Raw genomic sequence first — 19184 nt, forward strand, 5'->3', positions numbered from 1 at the left:
AAGGGACATGAGTTGAGTTGAACTGCTGAAGAACGGAAAGGAAAATGAGCAAAGGCAAGATCTAAGGTAAATTAACTGGCGACTTTTTATCAGTTGATTATTTTTCGTGTTTATTGTCACATACCGTACTACATTCATCTCAAAATAACACTTTTGTGTACTGTAGATTTATTGATTATCATTTAAGGACTGGTGTTGAGAATTTCATAATCTTCTCCTTCATAACTTTGGTCAACTGTGTTATTCTTACTTTGCAATGGCTCATAATTGTTATCTTCTTCATTCATTTTTGATACATCAAGTCCTTGATAAGTTGGGTCAATTATGTCGTCCTTGCCTCCGTCATTCATATTTGATAAATCTATCTCTCGACAAGTTGTATTCGCCGTATTTGTCCTTGCGTCATATGACTGAGACATTTGACTTTTCTTAACTAACCATCGTCGACCATAATATAAAAATATCAAACAAGAAAAGAAAATCCCCGAAATGACTCCAGATATAACTGACATTGCAATGTCGCGCCAGTTTGTTTTAACCTCTCCTACAGTCGGCTTGACATTATGTACTAAAACAAAAAAAGAAATAGTAAGAAAAAGCAATAAAATGAAGCATCACTGACTACCTTCAAGTGACGGGTATACTTCTGATGACGTCATGCCACCAAGAACGTTTGTTGCTCTACATGTGTAGAAGCCAACAGGATTTAACGTCACTTCATATAACACGAGTGTTGATCCATTTCCAACACTGATTGAATCATTAAAGAATATTTCGTATCTTGGTGGTGGATTGCCTTCAGCAGTACAGGTCCATGTTGTTTTAAAACTTTTCGTTTTGATAGTCAATTTAACGTTGACAGGTTTATCTGAAAATGAAATTTTTTGCAAACTCGATTATTCAACAAATTGTTGAAAAAGCTTATACTTTTACGGACTTTTTGCGTTTTTGCTTCAAATGATAATGAATGCTTAATATCTAAAATGTTTTGTAAAAGTGTGAACTTACAGTTAATAATCAACTCAATCGTTTTTTTTTTAGCTTTCTCATGACTTTTTGCTTCACATCTATACTGTCCATTGCTGTTACGATCAACTTGAGGAAATATCAAAGTTGCCATTTCTATCCCTGAGGTAACCACGCGACTACCTTTATACCATGTGACATCATTAACAGGTGGATTACCATTCTTTCCACGACATTTACAAGAAAAATATTCACTTGAATTGAGAATTGTTGCACTGGAACAGTTGATGAAGATGGTTGGTGGTACTAGAATGACAATTGTTTAATTAGATTGTCGTATAAAACGAAACTATTTCTTATAATCTAAATGGACCGAGTAGGGAAACGAGGGATATATTCTTAAATATTTCCACTAAGTTATGTTAAATACATCGAATGGTGCGTAGATGGTGTGATTTGAAGGTAACCGAAGAGAAGAGACGACGTACTGAAACAAAAAAAAAAATTTTAATGTCACCACAATGATCGTAAGTAGGAATTGATATGATATATCAAGTTGTTGTTCTTGGCTTGAACTAGATAATTATATAGTACAATCATGTAAGTGATTCTGCGAAGCCACCGTTGGTACTCTTTAACAAAAATCGCAATAGTAACATAAGCCTTAGAACTAATTGATTTAAAAAGTATTTCACATAAACATGCAATAAATTATTAAAGATAACAAAATGCATGAATATAAACTTGAAAAGATAAACTTGTAATAAGTAAAAATGAATTATTTATACAAGTTCAAACTTTGGTCGACACATGCACCAAAATGACGTTGTTACAGATGTAAATTTTTCAGAAGTAACTTCAAGATAATAAATATTTTTCATCACAAAAAATGTTTCTCAAAAAATAGATGCTGCACTCACGAAAGCGTGTTAGAAATGAACGTTGCGAGAAAAATTTGGTAGATATAAAAAAGAAAGAAATTTTATCCGCGCGCAACGCTATAGACTGTACGTCGCTGCCTGAGGAAAATTCACTAACAATGGTCGTTTTAAAAGTAACACCTCTCATAATAAATACCTCACAAACCTGCAATAAAAACAGTCACATTTGAGATATAAGCTTTGCCTGCTTGAGAGAAAACAAGCAAGCTATAAGTTCCATTGTATGTTTCGTTCACATTCCTGAGAATCAATGTAAGTGGTGATTCAACATCAAATGTTAGCCCTTTAATGAAACTTTTGCCCACTACTCCAGAGATTATTGTACCAAGAACCTCTCTGACACGAGACCTCCCCTGAAATGAAAATCCTTGATATGATAAATCCACATCACTAAATCTCCATGTAATTCTTGCATTTTCACCAGGAGAAAACACCAATATGGAGTCTTCTGAAGGAGGAATGGGTTGAGCTGAATTATTGAAAGAGAAATAAATACTTCAGATAATTTTGCTTTAAAGACAATATACATTGCTATTGTTTCGCAAATTTATCAGAGTTTAAGAATTAGTGAATTATAGTGTTAATAAAACAATACCTTCAAAAACAGACACCAAACTAAGAGAGTAAATACGATAAAAATGCTGTTTAAGTTGACCACATTCATGATTCATCTTTTGCTAAAGAATCAAATAGAATATTTTGCTAACGTGTGAAAACATCAATTTTCTAACAAACCCTTTGTATAGAAATCTCATGCAGTTTGACGGGATTTTAACATGTTGTTCTCGCGATATATAATAATGATGTAATGAATATCGACAGAATACCTGTAATAATCAGTTTTGTTACATGTTTTTGCTTGGAGTTGATAATTGTGAGGATTGTTCATCCCACTGGATCATTCGTGTTCAATATATTATTCAAATATTGTTATGGTAATTTGTTCTCTTTTGCTTTGAAGTTGTTCAATGCTTAACTTGAATAACTTCCAATTTAGGGGAATGACTGAATACTTTTGTTTTCGTGTTTCTGCCCTTATCAAGATGTATTTTTCACTTTTTCACTAGCAAGGTTCTGTAATCCAAAATTATGGACATTTTTTAAAGTGAGAACTTTGAGCTTAGCATCATGAATTTTGTGTTTTGCAGAAATGAAAAATTGTCTGTGCATCATGGAAGAGTTACACTGCCTTGAAGAATTGCTTTTTTTTGTTAACAAATAGTCCAACGACAGTAGGGAGATGGTCAATTTACAATAGTAAGTCTTCTGTCTTAATGACGTCATATACGTTTTAATGGATGGAAACCAGTTTCTAAGATTCACACAAGAAGGTTGGTAAGAAAATATCGTTGACAATTTCTTATTATAAGATGGCAAAACAAGAAGGTGAAATCAAAATTACAGAAGAGGTACCTTGCTATTGTATATCTTTACCAAATTGACGTTACACAGTCTTTGTAATCAATGATTTTATCATTTTGTTTGTTGCACAAAGTTCTGCATTGTCAGCATTTCTACAATGGCTGGAAACATCATGAAAACATGTTGTCTCTTGTTGTTAACTAAAATCCATTGAAATTCAGTAAAATATTCTGCTTAAACATGTATCCAATGTTGCAGGAGCTGGAAAGATTTCAAAATGCAATGAAGAATGAAGAATTTCGAAAAATGTTCAGTGATTATGCAAAGGAAATTTCAGATCCTGAGAATAGAAAGGTTTGTCTTAGATTGTCTTAAATTTACTGCTTTGAGAATGTAGAAACATGTTTACGATGTAGCCCCTTATTAAAACTTATCAATCTAGCTGACCCTTAACTCATGAAAGCTCAACTCAAGAATTCCTAGAAGCTGTTCAATTCATTTAAAATACTTATGGAAAATCTAGAATAATTCAGTGCAAAACAAAGAATTGTCTCTTTTATAGAAATATGAAGAAGAAATAGCTCATCTTGAAGCAGAACGAGGAATGGATGTTAAATTCATCAAGCCTCTGGTATTATAATGTCCATGAATTTTTCATAATTGTATGTCATAAAACCTGTGTGCATTAGAATGGACCTCATTTGTTTAATCTTTCCAGAATGGTTTTGTTGTAAAGACGGCCATAAAAGTGAGAATGGCATGAAAGCATTTATAAACATGAGTCACAGCGATGTCATCACCAAAGCTTCCTTCAAATGGGCAAATCAGAAAAAGTAAACAGGAAACATCTCGTTATTTAATAATACAATGACTTTAACTGTCATTTTTATTGTGACTAGTGTAAAAGGTCAAGATTGGACAATCCCCTATAGTTTGAACCAACCAAGAGATGACTTTGACAAAGGTTATTTATGTTCTCTGTTTTGCGAGTAATTCCTATAACAAAAGGTCTCTTTATGTAGTTAGAAAGTATTTTTTTATACAAAACATAAAGAGTTTGTCATGTCAAGATGATTATTTTTTTGCAGTGGGAAAGAAGTGCAAAGTTTATGACATAATTTTCAACACGCAAACCTTTCAAATTGGACAAAAGGTGGATGACTATATTGCAAAAAAATTTGGGTATTGAAAGCTGGTGACATTTTGTGGGAATTTTTTTTAAGGATGCCCGTTTTAAGCAGCTCATGATCAACACAGCTTTTGATGCAATTGAAAAGAACTGGAATGTTAAATTGGACAGAAAAAGTGTGTATCCATAAAGTTTTGTTTTCTTGTTGATTCAATGTTATGTTATTAAATGGGAATTATACCTCATTTAGACTTGAAATACCCAAAAATGTCGTTTAAAGGAGTCAAAACATCATCTGTCATTCGAACAGCAAATAATAAAGTAAGTTTTTTATCTGGTCATGTGATGTCCCCAATATCCAATCACATTTTATTATATGTATTTATCTTAGGGTACTAAAAATCCTGGTGCGGACATTGAAATTGGCAACACAAGGCTCCCTTATCCATACAAAGAGGAAACACAAGAGCAACTTAATGGAAACATAGAAAATAGGAGTCGTGTGAAAAAAAGTGAAAATTTACATGAACCTAATGATTATTTATCCCCTGTTAGCACCACATATACACCAAAGTACACTATTGTACATCGTGGACATATAGATTTACAAAATTTCACTTTTTCCAGGTAAGACACACAAAATTGATCAAAGATGTTTTGCAACAGAAAACTTTTAAGTTATTTCATTGAAAATGTAGAGATTCAAGAGCTAGCAGCACTCAACCTCAAGAGCTTGTCGTCAACATAGATCTACCTTTGTGTGTGAGTATTTTTCACGATAACATTTACGTACATTTTGTACCTTTTCCTGCACACATTTTACAAGTAAATACTTAAATTTTTATCGAAATATCGCCTGGCAAACATTATTTGGTTTCTCGTCATTTTACTCTATTGGAACTGACAAAGATATCGCTTGTCTTTGGTTAACAGAATGCACACAATGTTAGTAAATGACGTCATGTGAAAAGTTGAGAAAGTCTTTGAGAAACAACTGCGAGAAGCGTTTCTCCAAGACGGAGTCTATTTCTATGTACAATACTATGATGGGTTTTAGGGGTTTTTTTTATCAATATATCATACTGAACTATCTTGTAACGTGGATTTATTTCGTTGACTTGGATCCATTGTGACTCGTTGAAGACTACAATTTTGAAGGCACAACTTTAACAACTCTATCCGTTAATTAGTTCTCTAGTTAGCCTTACTCTTTCCTACACTATCCTACTGTACCCTTTATTGTCCAGTAACATTCACAACACTATTTTCTTTAACAGGAGACTGCAGCAGGCATAGATTTGGACATATTTGAGAAGCAACTGGTATTAAAGAGTTCCGATCCAAATTATCATTTAGATGTATCCATTTTAGAGTAAAAATAATACGTCAGCCATATTATGTCTTCTGCTCAAAGTGAATTGTTTTCGAGTTCTTTTTAGTTTTCTTTTGCATCATGTAAAAACAAATTTTGAAAGAAAAACCGCCTGCAGAATGTTTACTGTAAATTCTTGACTTACATAAGATATCTCTGCCGTATAATGTGAAAGAGAGAGAAGGTCGTGCACAGTTTGATAAAAGTAAACGTCGACTTTCCGTCACCTTACCTGTGCTACCAACGTCTCTGGTGACTGTGTCTTCTCATGAGAACGCGGATGGTGATAGTGGAAACGTGGATGGTGATAGTGGAAACGCAGATGGTGATAGTGGAAACGTGGATGGTGATCGTGGAAACGCGGATGGTGATAGTGGAAATGTGGATGGTGATAGTGGAAACGCGGATGGTGATAGTGGAAACGTGGATGGTGATAGTGGAAACGTGGATGGTGATAGTGGAAACGCGGATGGTGATAGTGGAAACGTGGATGGTGGTCATGGAAACGGGGATAGTGGTAGTGGAAACGCCGATGATGGTCGTGAAAACATGGATGTTGATATTGGAAACGCTGATGGTAATTATGAAAACGCAAACAGTGATCAAGTAAACGAGGTTATTGATCGTGTAAATGATAATGGAAACATAGATGGTAATTGTGGAAACGAGAATGGTGATTGTACAGAAGACGGAATGGAGAATAAAATGACAACCAACAATGTATCTAATGAGAAGTATATTGAAGGAGTAGAGAAAAATAATTGTGGTAATGTTGGTGAACATGAAATTGAAATCGATCGCGAAGATGTCGTAAAACACGCTGATGGCAATAATGACGACGAAAAAGTTCTCAATTTCAAGTAAGTTTTTTTAAATACTTCATGTAATAAAGTGATTGTTGAAGTCTAACGTTAGCCCATTATGAAAGTATCTCTGTGATTTGCGCCTTCTTTGTTTAATCTAATCTCTAACTATATGATGTAATGTCGGCCCTAAAGAACTCCTGTGGTGTATGCAATGTTCGTGATCTTCTAAAGTGTACGCTGTACTTTAATAACCATCATAAAGTTTGTGTCTTATCTTCATTTGTCAGTGTGGTGTATGTTATCTTCATATCGGTAATAATGAAACTCTTTGATTGTTTGGGAACCTGCATTTCTGAAAATCTGTCTCAACGGAAGACGCTTGAGTGATTTCATTGTTGTGTAAATGATCTACTGGCTATGTGGCCCCTTGAAGTGCAACAACTTGTCTGAAATCCCGCCATGCACACGAGACAATAGCAATTCATTGGGAGGCAAACATGCCTTTAATGTAGCAATGATTTACACATCGTTTGCTAGTAAAGCTATAGAATTGTCGTACTGTAACATTACTGTAACCATGTTGAAGTTTACGTACAATTAATGATCAGTTTGGCTTGCACGTAACGTGTTCTCTGATGTGAATATTCTTTGTCTAAAAACTTTATTGTTGTACCACGTAGGAAAACGTCTCTTTCGACGTGGAAACTTTGCAAGAAGCCTTGAAAGAAGTTGACGATCATTGGGTAAAATATTGTATTATTTATAGAACAAATGGATTATCAATGGATGATCCTTCTTAAAGTCTTTACTGGTTTTTGAAATAAATACTTCTTGATGTTTACACTGATTTCAAAGAGCAACACTGCATAATTTGTCTGATACGCTTTTCTCGCATTTAGTCGCAAAGAGATGTCACTGTCCATCATAAAATTGTTAGTTCAAACGAACGGGAGACTGTAATAGATCTGGATGTAAAACCTGACGATTTTTCTGCAGACACAAGTACAATGGGTAACGTTGTGGCAAAAATGGACGAGATTCTTTTCTCAAACGAGAATAAGGATGGTAACTTCGATGGAAATGTTTTCAATGAACCGAAATGTACAGGTAAGATGGACGAGAATTGGATAAATGGGGATCTTTATGAAGTGTGTGTATGTGTGCTGCTTTAGAGGTACACTGGTTGTAAACTGTGAAATATTGAGATTTTAGATTCACTCCATTTCTCTTCGATCTCTATAAGATTTTAGTTGTTGCATAAAACCCAGCTGTTTTCGTCTCTTTCACAAATTTTGAGCGAAAAAAAACATCTAAATTCTTGTAGTAATGTTGTTATTGTTTTGTGTTGATACAAATTCACAGATGAAGATAATGAATCAGAGAAGGAATCCGACGTTCTTCGAAGCAAAGATAAAGATACAGTTGACTTGAAATATGAAGACGCAGAGGAGTTTGAAGTCGTTGAAAATAGCGATGGCGATGATGATGTAGAGCCTCAGAAACTCACCACCGTACAGGAGATCGAAACTGTAAACGAGGTAAAATTTTTATACACGAGACATTCATGATTTTCTTCTGCAAGAACATGACGTTGTTTATGTTAGATAGCAAATTATGGCACTTCTCTCCTTCGATTTCAGAACAAAACTGAGGCGCAAATTGGAGCTCTTGAAATGCAAAAGGCTCGTGCGATAAAATGTCGAAAAAATCGTCGACGCAGACGAAGGAGTACAGGTAGTCATGACCATTCATCTTCCTTGAGCGAAGAAGAAGTCGACAGTAGCGCACGACGCGGGAAAAACCGCGAGAAACAAGTCAAACGCATGCGTAAATCTCGATCACTTTCATTTGGAAGCAGTGCAGAGTCACATGACGACGCAGACGGTCATAGAAGTGTAAGATTCAATCCAGTACCTGAGATACATGTATTTAGCAACAGGGCTGACAAAAGGAAATGGAAGGAAATGAGGAAACAACAGTTATTAAATGGAAACACAGATGTCGTGGGCAGCAGTCCTCGACACGAAGACGAGGTGAAGATTTATAACCTGAAATCTTCTTTGAAAGGTACGTCGTGTGATAAGGAAATTCGGAGTGATAATGGAAACACGAATAGCGAGGCAGAGATGACTTCATTTGATGATCAGAAAAGTGTTGATTTGATGAAAAATATGAATGTTGTTGCTACTGATGATAATGAAGATGGCTTTGTAAAAGTTGAAAAACCGCAGTTGACAAATTCACTCATATTTGATTTGGATGAATAATCGACGAGCATTTTTCGGGAGGGAGGGTAGATAGAGATAACTTTGTTTCAACTTTCAATGACTAATTTTAAGTGCATTACGTTTTCGATCATTTTCCATGTAAATAACCTGAATTTTTACTTGTTTCGTTGCTATGAGCAACATTGAATAAATGTTTTATTTGTTTTCCAGCTGGCCTTCGAGTTTCGTTTTTGATTTCTTTTTCCCATACATGCGTCCATACCAGCAAGTTGCGCGAAAATATTTTTTGATATAATGATAGCAATCTTTGCCCTATCATTCATACACATAGACGCCAATGACGAAGCTTTCCGTGGGTGGAAGAAATGTAACGCATAATCTTCAATGTTTGTGTATATTTTATAGTAAATCCTCGTCAAGAGACCTTACAATAATTACCTAAATGTTTTAATGAGCATATGGGAAGGCCAATCACGTTGCAGGTTTCGTTTTTGCTGCGCTTGGGCGATATGGGAAGTTTATGTTTATCGGTTTGTGAGGAGCTATTTTTTCCTGTAAAATAAAATTGATTACGTTCAAAACACCTCGTTGTCATCCCTGAAGTTATAATCCTCACAAATAAACATGGTACTTTTGTCTAGCTTTTTCGTTTCATGAAAACAGGAAGCTTTTGCAAGGAAGTTGTTTGGACTCATAATTTCATAGTTAAGAGAACACATACTTTCATCGGGTCATTTATTTTGTTGACCTTCAAACTCTTCGCATCAAACGCCCTTCGTAAATTGTTGGAAGAAAAGTGAAATAAGATATATTTGTAAGTTTTTACCATACTAAAGAGCGCAATGGACTGCTGTCAGTAAATTTTATTAACATTTTGAAATATAAATATGTTGACATTTGATTACATGTACTGACCAATTTTCTTATTCTCCCAACTGTATTTTAAAGATAAGATGTAAAATTGCACTTGTCAAGTTGTCCTCGATTGTGGGCGAAGCTTGGTTGTCGGAATATAGTCCTGAGTCAGTTTTAGTCATCTAGGCGTCCATTTCCTGCATATCGTCGCATGTGGCTACGCAACAGCGCCAACAAAGTAATCTTGTTATTCCATAGAGAATTCTAGTTCATTGCTGACGAGCAGTTTCGTGGTGTTATTTTCATAATACATTTGATCAAGAGGGTCAACAAGTATAGTATTCAAAATCTCCTTGCGTTATGTCTGCCTCGATTGGCGTTAGTGTGCCAGATTCGGTAATACAAAGCTCTGATAAATCGAAAAAGTTCACGGTAAGTTACCTATCGAATTGAAATAAATGTATTATTCGGTTTTCTTAGAATGGGCTGGCTTTCACAACATAACTTTTTCTGGCATGGCTTGTTTTTTTATTTACAGCCTCATTTCCAGTTTGTTTTGCCAGTTTTTCTATAGCTGTGTAGATAGTCTTACGATTTGCTACATTTCCTTAAAGCTTATGAATTGAATTGTGCCGAATAACTATAATGTTGTGACGATAACTTTTTTAAGACGAAATCTGGTGTTGTTCTTTCAGTAATTAGACAGCTCAAAATGTGCGACGTCAATTCGTAATTTGTTTATTATATTTCCTGAAGCTTGTACGTTTTTTTTTCAGTGGTACCTGATTAAAATATTAAAAGTTTATTAGTTCATAGTTTGTCTTGTGCTTTTCCCCTGTTTTAATGTATATTCAAACTTGTTATGGCGAGCTTCTGTCTCACAACAATTTCCAAACGCGTATGCTATAATTAATCAACTTATAAAAGATTACTGTCAAATTTCTCCCTCTCAAACATCTACTTGTCAACCGAGGCTCAATTTAAAGTTAAAAGGAGATGTGCCATTGCTTTTATTGCTATTTCTCCTTTTCCTTCATTTGTAGCATTGTTTCCTTTCAGATTTGATGAAACTTTGTCTGGTTTGCTACTTCAAACGACAAAAACAAATTAATATTTCACTAATTATGTCCTGTTTTGACCAAAGCTTAACAAAGGTTTTTGTTGCAAGCACATTTCAAAACGAAGCATTCACAACTTTGTGTATTTCTTACGTGAACAACATAAAATTGTTCTTACGTAATACAAGTGTTTTATTTTTCTATTCTATGACAAAAGGTCAATGCTGCAAACAGCAAGGACATCCTCGAACTTGTTGCATTTCTACTGCTTGGCGTAGTTCTAACATGCCTCTATGGTTAGCCATTACACGTGCTCTCACTATTTCGTAACTGCATTAATTTAGGTCTATAAGCTCGTTGTACAAGTTGGCAACAAGACTTGGTTTATTTTTCGTCGTTATAATGAATTCCACAATCTTTATGAAAAAGTATGTGAACTATTGTTGTATTATTATTGAATTTAGAACTGTCCTTAATACAATCATGTTTATTAAACATTTCAGTTAAAAAGAAGTATCCAGAGTTGCACTTCAAGTTGCCTAGTAAACGCATTTTGGGCAATAATTTTGATCCTGGTAAATTTTAAGCTCATTTCTTTGTTTCCACATCTGTATTTTAATGGTGTTCTATTAAAATTTTACATTACAGAGTTCATTCGTGCAAGAAGAGAAGGCCTTAATGATTTTGTTACCAAGCTACTGGCAATTCCAAACATTACTGAGCAGTAAGTTTCCTTGTTAGAAAGGGGTTAACTTCTTTCTGGTCTTAACTTATCTTGCTAACATCAATGCTTAATTATACTCCTCTATGATTTTCTTTCCAGTACACTTGTTCGTGAGTTTCTGTCCATTGACAATCCTCGTAATGCTTCGGTTCATGACGATGATAATGAACACGAAAGCAATGGTGTTGGTAACGAAAACTCAGAATACTTGGTAAGTTGATTAAAATTATAGCAGTTCATGATTAATGCCGTGACTCCTGTCAATGGTCTCGTCTTACCCTATAGGCAAAAGATATGGAAAAGATGGACCTTGCAGGAACAATGAACCCCAAGTATTTACTTCTTGTAGCTTTTATAAATACATCTGTGATTAATTTATGTGTAAACCTTATAATGTGATATGTTATTTTACTATGCTGCATGTTAGACTGATAAAAATAGTACATATTTGTTTCATCCCACGTTCTTGCTGTTCAATTTTATATATTTCAAAATATTTTCTTTTCAAATTAGAGCTAAACCAAATGATTTTGACTTCTTAAAAGTTATCGGAAAGGGAAGCTTTGGAAAGGTATAAATAGTCATACATGTAGTTTGTTGAATTTTATGGAATAAAAGTAGGCAATAATTATTATGTTATTTTCTGCCAGGTTTACTTAGCAAAGCATAAACAAGAAGATAAGTTCTACGCTGTAAAAGTGTTGAAAAAGGCTGCCATAAGAAAGCGAAATGAGGTAATTAAGTTATCAAGGATAGAACTGCAACTGCAGGGTCTTGCTTGTTTTAATGGATTGTTAATGGATATGATTGTACGTGTATTCAAAACATTGCTTTCTTTTGACAGGCAAAACACATCATGGCAGAGAGAAATGTACTTTTAAAGAATCTTTCTCATCCATTTCTTGTGGTAATAATCAGTTCATAAAGATTTTTGTCATTTATTAAGGCATTCATGTATGTTGATGAATGATGTGATTTCTTGACAGGGTCTTCATTACTCATTTCAAACACACGATAAACTTTATTTTGTCCTTGATTATGTCAACGGTGGTGAGGTGGGTTACAGTTTGTGCATCAATTTTTTGGATTCTTGTCGTAAACATGTTCTTTCTTTGGTATTTTAGTTGTTTTTTCATCTTCAAAGAGAAAGATATTTTCCAGAATCAAGGTTTGTATCCACGCTACATTAGAATATTGTTTAAATTATCACCTCTAAGTTGGCAAATACTTCATTTAGGGCGAAATTCTATGCAGCTGAAATAGCATCTGCCATTGGCTATCTTCATTCATTACAAATAATATACAGGTAACTGTTTAAGGTGTCCATCAATAGATACTTCATGTATCTATTGTTTAACATAGTTTTTAGGTTGGATGAAATAGTTTCTCTTCATCATTGTACCATATATATGTGTTTTATTTTATAGGGATTTAAAACCTGAAAATATTTTGTTAGATCAGAAGGTATTGGTGTTTATTTGATTTTGACTCATTATGTTATATTGTACTTCCTTGTGATAATATTCATTTCAATAAACTGAACAACACATAAAATTTAGGGTCATGTTGTACTGACCGATTTTGGACTTTGCAAAGAAGGAATTGAAGACTATGGTACAACATCGACATTTTGTGGAACACCGGAGGTAAGTTTAATATCGAATAATTTCATTTTAAAGAATGAGTTTTACTGTAATGCTTTGCATGCTTAGCAATGCACAGGAAGCCATTTTCTGGGCACCCTAAAATATTGTCAATGTAGCAATATGTTTATTTCTACTACAAAGTTAGGTAAATCAACATTCAGTCAAGAAATAAAAAAGAAACAACAAGCATTGAATGAAATAAAGATGTACTCATGTTTGATTTGCCAGAAAACAATCCTTGAGCTTGTTTGTCAATTGATGTACTAAAGCTTGTATGTGGGTCAAGTTGGTTTGTAGCACTTTGCACTATAGCCTGTTCTCCATGATCAGGTTGTTGAGTTGCTGATCTGTAATAGTTTAAATGGTCTTCCTTTTCTAAATGTGATACAGTCATGTCTGGAACTTATCTAAATTCTGACATTTTTTTGCAATATTGTATGTAGTTAATTAGTTATGCAACTCTGTATTCCATGGCAGACTTTCATTGACAAATGTAAACACAAGCTCGCAAAGCATTACCATAAAACTCATTTTTAAATATTGAGTTCTGCAAGACTGAAAATTATCTTCAATGGTTTAATTTCTGTTTTTCTTTAACTAAAGTACTTGGCACCTGAAGTATTAAAGAAACAAGAATATGATAAATCTGTCGACTGGTGGTGTCTTGGAGCTGTTACGTATGAAATGATGTATGGTTTGGTAAGTATATTGTCTAGTCTATGTGGTCAATACTTACCTCATTATACCCCTACATACTGAGGTATTTTTAGCTTATAAATTTATGTATGGTTTGGTAAGTATATTGTGTATAGTCTTTGTGATCAATACTTACCTCATTATACCCCTACATACTGAGGCATTTTTGCTTAAAAATTTATGTATGGTTTGGCAAGTATATTGTATGTAATCTTCGTAACCTCATACTGAGAGATGTTTGTGTTTTTACCTCTAAATTTTTGTAACTGATGTAAAGATTATCAAGTTGTTATGAAATGTTTATTAATTGAAGATTTTCCATGTTTTTTAGCCACCATTCTACAGCAGAGATACAGCAGAAATGTACGACAATATTTTATACAAACCTTTACGATTACGAACGAACATTTCACAAAGCGCGAGATCTTTATTGGAAGGAGTAAGTTTTATTTTGGTATTTTTATCTTGTTGCAAAATACCTAACACTTACAGGACTCTTTATTATTGCATGAGCGTGCTGTAGATGAAGTTTCGAAAAGCATTTCTAGTATTTTTCTTTTACAAACATGTTATAGTTGTTGCAGAAAGATCGCGCCAAACGCCTTGGAGCGCTCGATGGAGACTTTGTAAGTGGTCATATAGCTAATGTTGAACGAGATGTACAACTATGTTTTAGGAGTTTTTTAATTTTTCTTTTTTTATCTCATTTTAGGAGGAAATAAAGAACCATTCCTTCTTCAGAACCATAGACTGGGACGCATTGTACAACAAGAATATTGAACCGCCTTATAATCCAAACGTGGTAAGATGGTACTTCTCGCATATTTTAAAATTAAAAACACGTTGCTACAAACGTTGAACTTGTTGTTTTCATTATCAAATATACGGTAAAAAACTTTTTCGTTTTAATGAGTAAATTTCATATAACTTTAGGAAAGGATTACAGTAGTATCTTAATGACAAGTTAATCACCCATATTTAAGTGTGTTTGAGAAATGGAAAAGTATTACTGACGACTTACTATGTATTTTCAGAGTGGTCATATGGATTTAAAACATTTCGATCCAGAATTTGTTCGCGAGCCAGTACCACGTGAGTTGTAGCTGTCTTTAAGTATCTTTTAGCACGAGGGGAATGAGTTGCGGCAACTATTTGTTGGTCTTGTACAATTTACTGTCGTTTTAGAAAAGGATTCTGGTAGTTGATAGTCTTATTTTGTCATTGTAAAGTGATCGTGCTCATCTTTAAGATAGAGACATGAATTTAAGTAATTCCGCCAGTGATAGATTCACGATAGGATAGATTAGTAGGGAGGGGTGGGTGGGTGCTCTTATGGTACATTATTATTGAGATTAAAAGATTTTTGAAGCTGTACCCCATTAAACATTATTCGCTATTACTTTGCTTGATTGTTTGATACGTACATGCAGCAGGATTTCCCCCTTCCTGCATCCCTCTAATCAGGACTAGATGAGATGCGAATTCCTCTGCCCTGAATACCTCTAAATGTAGAAGCATTTACTTTATTTAATATGATTGGTGAATAATATAATCATAGTAGTTATGGTTTTAGTAACCATACAGTAATAACGCTTGACGTGTATAAAATTGTTTTGCGTTACATTTCAGCTTCTGTTGGAAAATCACAAAATTCGAATATTTGCTGCAGCGTTGGCGATCCTGATGATGCGTTTTTGGGCTTTACGTATGTACCACCTTCAGAGGATCTTGTGGAATAATGTAGGATCCATGTTCCATCTTCGGAGGATCTTGTGGAATAATATAGGATCCCATGAAATGTCGTATTTAATTGACCGTTTGTACTCTGCCGTATTAGCTGATTATGATTAATCATTTTCAGTATTTGATCACACGTGGGCACTATTGCGGTCATTCTAATTGAGGGCGCATCCTCAAATCGCGTGATACATAGCTTCCAGTCAGACATTTATCGCGCAACGGGCTGGTTTTGTTTCGGAAACTTCAGAATGCTTTTGTTGTTTGTGTTGTGTAAAGTTATTTCGTAATTCTTGCGATTCTAATGATAATACACGAGTGTCGACAGAAAATGCATAAACCTGTATAAACTCGCACTATTTAAAGGTAATTTGAAAATCAAATAGCGTCTACTGATTTTATTTTGAAATTCTTTCCACCCTTCAGAAATACCCATGTTTCCCAGCATATCAGCCTAACATTGATAAAAGCCTGAAAAGAAGGAACCATAAAGCATATTGATTAAACTTCACTGATGCACACAGTAGTAAAAAACAAAATCATTTCTTTCAGATAGTAAATTCTGCATACGTATTAAATGCTTATATTCTGATATTAAATACCATTTATCCATGATTAATCTATTGAGGCTACTAGGAGTAAATGTGGACTTAAAGTTTTAACTGAGCATCTTGTCAGTCTTCACTCTTCAAAATTCCCGCTAATAAAAGTTAGTTTGTCAGCAATGGTGTTCTATTTATATTACTTTGTGGAGTCATCCCTGGCGCTGTCATTGGACCCGTCATTGTCATTGGACCCGTCATTGTCATTGGACCCGTCACTGTCATTGGGCCCGTCACTGTCATTGGACCCGTCACTGTCATTGGACCCGTCACTGCATTCTCTTGGGCAGCGGTATCCACCGTGGTTGTCATGGGTGTGGCTGGTTTATGGTTTAAATGACCTTCGGTTTTCAATGGCGTAAAAAGTTCCATGCGTGTCATATCTTGTGGGGTCTCCTTTAACTTCTGTCGTGAACTCATGCATCTGTTGTCCAATGTCAGTGAATTGACCTGCAAATAAATAAAAGCTTTGCAATCATTGAAATTTCAAGGCGTGTCTAGAAGCACGAATGCAGTAATGATTCTATGGTAGCTAATGCTCTAACTATTTTATCTCCTCGTCTTGCTTTGTGTTTGTGGTTGACGGGATTAGTTTCAATTTCCGTATGCCGGCTTATCTTGACGCTTCAACCCACCTTAACGCCCAGGTCATCTTCTATATGTCGAAGGTTGTCAGTCAGAGAATTGTGAGCATTCTGTGCTTCTTGTAATTTCTCAACGAGAGCCTTCACTGTTCCCTCAATCTCACGAACTTCGTGACAAAGTTGGTATTGTGCTGCATCGCGACAAAGCTCAACGTTAGGGCGATATGTGCGGTTTTCCAGTCTTGTTTGGGCAACCTAAATGAGGAAGGGTGAAGTTAGTTTACTAAGTAGCTATCTCACTTGTCTTAGTGTCGAAGGAGTGAAGAAGATTTGTTCCATAGTTACCATCATTGGTGCTTTTTTCGCTTCAATGGCTTGTTTTATTTGCAGTATATCACCTTCGAGAGTTTCAATTTCTTGCTTGGTCTGGAGTTGTAGATGAAAAGTGTACAATATAAACAATTCATCAATTGACAACTTCACTCAAACAACTTACGTTTTCTGTTGCCATTCCAGTTCGTTTTTTGTTTGTTCCGTTTCATGAATACGTTTTCTGTAACTGAATTCCGTTGCCTGTCTTTGTGCTTCTAAGTCGTTTGCCGTTTTCTGTATTGTGGTAAAAATGGCCTCTCGCAGTCGTTGTGATGACTGCATCTCTGCCTCAGCTCGCAGTTTGTTGTAATTGGAGAATTGGTCCCAGGTCTCAGGTGTAACGCTTCCCTTCACAGTTCTAGTTGGATCGGGATGGAAACAGATGTTGGCTGAGCTGTTACTTAAAGTTAAGCATTCACCGTCTATATCAAACGCGATGTTTTTATCAGTAAGGTCGCGGAACACCTGCTGACGAGCTTCTTGAAGTAAACTAGAAAGAAAGAAGAAAATTTTTTCAAATTAAACATAATTTTAGCATCTTCATCAATTTTCCCTTGTTTCCATTTCAATGATCTCGATCACCATCATTTTTAGAAAAACATAAAAATAGACTTGGATCAACTTTATTTATATGCATAAAGGAGTTAAAAACAGGTTTATTATCTCTCCTTCTCTTTTTTAAGTCTTAGGTGTTGTTCGTCATGGTTCTCGAATACCTAGAGGAAGTCACAAAGAGAACAGCTTTTATACGGTTCCTAACGCTTACCACAATTGTTCTGAAGCTTCATTGATCTTCTGTTGAAGTAGTGCTTTACATCCCTCGATTACCTCAACTTCCTTTAATGTTTGAGAAAAGAAAAGGTGGTTTATATATGAAAAAAAATTACAGTGGAAAAATGGTTTTATTTTCAACAATGTTAATGTATGATATTAAGGACAAACAGGAATTTACGTTTCCGAGGAAACGTAAATATGGCGCTTTATCTTCGAGGATTTGTTTTCTTGCCTGTGTTAACCTAAAACATCATTATGTACACAAAATGGAGAACTCTCTTTTGATTTAAAGTGGTTGATTGCTCTTTTCGTGAAAGTTTGGAGCCTTGTTGCCAACCAAATCGCGTGTAATTTGAAAAGTTGTAAATAGTTGGGGTGAGGGTTGAATCCGTTGGAGATTCAAAACGGGCTTTATTAAATAATGTTGACAGTTTTCAGAGTGGACTCAGTCAACAAGTTAACGCATTGAAACAGATGACGAAGTATTAAAAAAAATTAAATAATTCATGTCGACCTTTTGAAGCATAGCTAATACGGAATAATAAAAAAAATTCATAACACCTGCACTTTTGTAAACATCTGCCTAAAAATTTTATCACAAATTATTTAATGTTAGTTACGGTTATTTTTCACGCATGGGTTCAATTATTAGCCTAATCACAAAGATGATGCATCGCAGCTTGAAACCCAGACATTAATAAGTGTTTTAATCTTATCTAAGCTCTATTAAAGGCCGCCTTGACATTCCTATTATCAATTATAAACAATATATGATTTCTGCAAACTCCAAGACCTTATATGTAATTTACCTTTCCTAAGTTAGCTTCTACAGGATCCCTGACAAGGTCAATTCCGATTCTCTGCTCTCGTAGCATTAAACATTCTAATGCAATGTCCAACGGAACCTTCTTTGCTTCCAAAGCGCGTTCACATCGTTCTTTTTCACGTTCCAAGCATCGAATTTCTTCGTCTGTATCGTTGAGGCATTTTTCAAGCGCTTTCTTCCAGGTGTTCACATCGTCTATTCTTTCTTCCATACGAGTATCGCTGTCGTGTTGAGTCCATCTTGTGTGATTATCGCTTTCATTTCTTAGCCAACGACCTTCTTGTCGGATACGGTGAGAAGAATCGCGCAATCTTTGAGCTGTTGTGCGAACCAAGACGTTTGATTGATGCCAATCGGACATACTGTATCTTGGTGGAAATTTATCCGTGTTTTGTGTTGTCGTAGCCATTTCTGTATTTCTTGTTTTTGTATTTTTACGAAGTAATGCCAATAACCGTTGTTGGTAAATGAATGAAGTCCTTGTTGGTATTAAGTTTTGTCTGCTT

General features: G+C 35.0%; 5 protein-coding genes and 1 long non-coding RNA gene across 7 annotated transcripts; 2 read left to right on the plus strand and 4 right to left on the minus strand.

Moving 5' to 3' along the window:
• Positions 1–126: 126 nt before the first annotated feature.
• LOC124451343 (pregnancy-specific beta-1-glycoprotein 3-like) lies at positions 127–1410 on the minus strand. The gene is made up of 2 exons (XM_047001953.1): positions 1009–1410; positions 127–868 (listed from the first exon to the last, which is right to left on the minus strand). The coding sequence occupies exons 1-2, from the start codon at positions 1118–1120 to the stop codon at positions 615–617; spliced, it is 366 nt and encodes a 121-aa protein (XP_046857909.1). The 5' UTR covers positions 1121–1410; the 3' UTR covers positions 127–614.
• Positions 1411–2044: 634 nt separating this feature from the next.
• LOC124452267 lies at positions 2045–2595 on the minus strand. The gene is made up of 2 exons (XM_047002850.1): positions 2503–2595; positions 2045–2376 (listed from the first exon to the last, which is right to left on the minus strand). The coding sequence occupies exons 1-2, from the start codon at positions 2576–2578 to the stop codon at positions 2045–2047; spliced, it is 408 nt and encodes a 135-aa protein (XP_046858806.1). The 5' UTR covers positions 2579–2595.
• A 614-nt stretch (positions 2596–3209) lies between these two features.
• Positions 3210–8006, plus strand: LOC124450281 (protein kintoun-like). 2 transcript variants are annotated; one of them, XR_006949927.1, is made up of 15 exons: positions 3226–3316; positions 3528–3623; positions 3832–3900; positions 3988–4102; positions 4169–4233; positions 4358–4422; positions 4493–4574; positions 4649–4719; positions 4790–5025; positions 5097–5160; positions 5676–5756; positions 5921–6630; positions 7257–7319; positions 7476–7683; positions 7939–8006. XR_006949927.1 is itself a non-coding variant. In XM_047000912.1 (14 exons), the coding sequence occupies exons 4-13, from the start codon at positions 4029–4031 to the stop codon at positions 7297–7299; spliced, it is 1491 nt and encodes a 496-aa protein (XP_046856868.1). In that variant the 5' UTR covers positions 3210–3316; positions 3528–3623; positions 3832–3900; positions 3988–4028; the 3' UTR covers positions 7300–7319; positions 7476–7839. The 2 variants fall into 2 exon arrangements, 1 of the variants encoding a protein (XP_046856868.1); XM_047000912.1 differs by lacking the exon at positions 7939–8006 and having other exon boundaries at positions 3210–3316; positions 7476–7839.
• A 902-nt stretch (positions 8007–8908) lies between these two features.
• Positions 8909–9610, minus strand: LOC124450286. The gene is made up of 2 exons (XR_006949928.1): positions 9526–9610; positions 8909–9356 (listed from the first exon to the last, which is right to left on the minus strand). It is a non-coding gene; the product is annotated as an uncharacterized LOC124450286 (long non-coding RNA).
• A 142-nt stretch (positions 9611–9752) lies between these two features.
• On the plus strand, positions 9753–15903 carry LOC124450284 (serine/threonine-protein kinase Sgk1-like). Its single transcript, XM_047000917.1, has 20 exons — positions 9753–10091; positions 11062–11149; positions 11221–11292; positions 11366–11441; positions 11541–11652; positions 11727–11773; positions 11955–12012; positions 12092–12175; positions 12286–12348; positions 12428–12496; positions 12566–12609; positions 12679–12747; positions 12869–12905; positions 13001–13087; positions 13691–13786; positions 14115–14222; positions 14359–14409; positions 14496–14585; positions 14818–14875; positions 15413–15903. Exons 1-20 carry the CDS (start codon positions 10020–10022, stop codon positions 15520–15522), a joined length of 1491 nt encoding a protein of 496 aa, XP_046856873.1. The 5' UTR covers positions 9753–10019; the 3' UTR covers positions 15523–15903.
• Positions 15904–16047: 144 nt separating this feature from the next.
• LOC124450285 (tektin-B1-like) lies at positions 16048–19167 on the minus strand. The gene is given in 6 exon segments (XM_047000918.1): positions 16048–16572; positions 16758–16961; positions 17052–17132; positions 17199–17568; positions 17845–17915; positions 18662–19167. Coding segments are annotated over 6 exon segments (1494 nt in total). The 5' UTR covers positions 19088–19167; the 3' UTR covers positions 16048–16230.
• Positions 19168–19184: the final 17 nt, after the last annotated feature.

Source organism: Xenia sp. Carnegie-2017, unplaced genomic scaffold, assembly GCF_021976095.1.
Source record: "Xenia sp. Carnegie-2017 unplaced genomic scaffold, XeniaSp_v1 HiC_scaffold_24, whole genome shotgun sequence".
Lineage (NCBI taxonomy): Eukaryota > Metazoa > Cnidaria > Anthozoa > Malacalcyonacea > Xeniidae > Xenia > Xenia sp. Carnegie-2017.

Excerpts from the sequence above, each read along its gene's own strand:
- LOC124450281 (XM_047000912.1), top strand. The coding sequence starts at position 4,029 with ATGAAAGCATTTATAAACATGAGTCACAGCGATGTCATCACCAAAGCT. Across the intron at positions 4,575-4,648 it reads TGTTAAATTGGACAGAAAAA|ACTTGAAATACCCAAAAATG; the intron begins GTGTGTATCCAT and ends TACCTCATTTAG. Across the intron at positions 4,720-4,789 it reads TTCGAACAGCAAATAATAAA|GGTACTAAAAATCCTGGTGC; the intron begins GTAAGTTTTTTA and ends TATTTATCTTAG.
- LOC124452267 (XM_047002850.1), bottom strand. The coding sequence starts at position 2,578 with ATGAATCATGAATGTGGTCAACTTAAACAGCATTTTTATCGTATTTAC. Across the intron at positions 2,377-2,502 it reads TTTGGTGTCTGTTTTTGAAG|CTCAACCCATTCCTCCTTCA; the intron begins GTATTGTTTTAT and ends TCAATAATTCAG.
- LOC124450284 (XM_047000917.1), top strand. The coding sequence starts at position 10,020 with ATGTCTGCCTCGATTGGCGTTAGTGTGCCAGATTCGGTAATACAAAGC. Across the intron at positions 12,748-12,868 it reads TCATTACAAATAATATACAG|GGATTTAAAACCTGAAAATA; the intron begins GTAACTGTTTAA and ends TTTATTTTATAG. Across the intron at positions 14,410-14,495 it reads GAGCGCTCGATGGAGACTTT|GAGGAAATAAAGAACCATTC; the intron begins GTAAGTGGTCAT and ends ATCTCATTTTAG.
- LOC124451343 (XM_047001953.1), bottom strand. The coding sequence starts at position 1,120 with ATGGCAACTTTGATATTTCCTCAAGTTGATCGTAACAGCAATGGACAG. Across the intron at positions 869-1,008 it reads GATTGAGTTGATTATTAACT|ATAAACCTGTCAACGTTAAA; the intron begins GTAAGTTCACAC and ends TTTCATTTTCAG.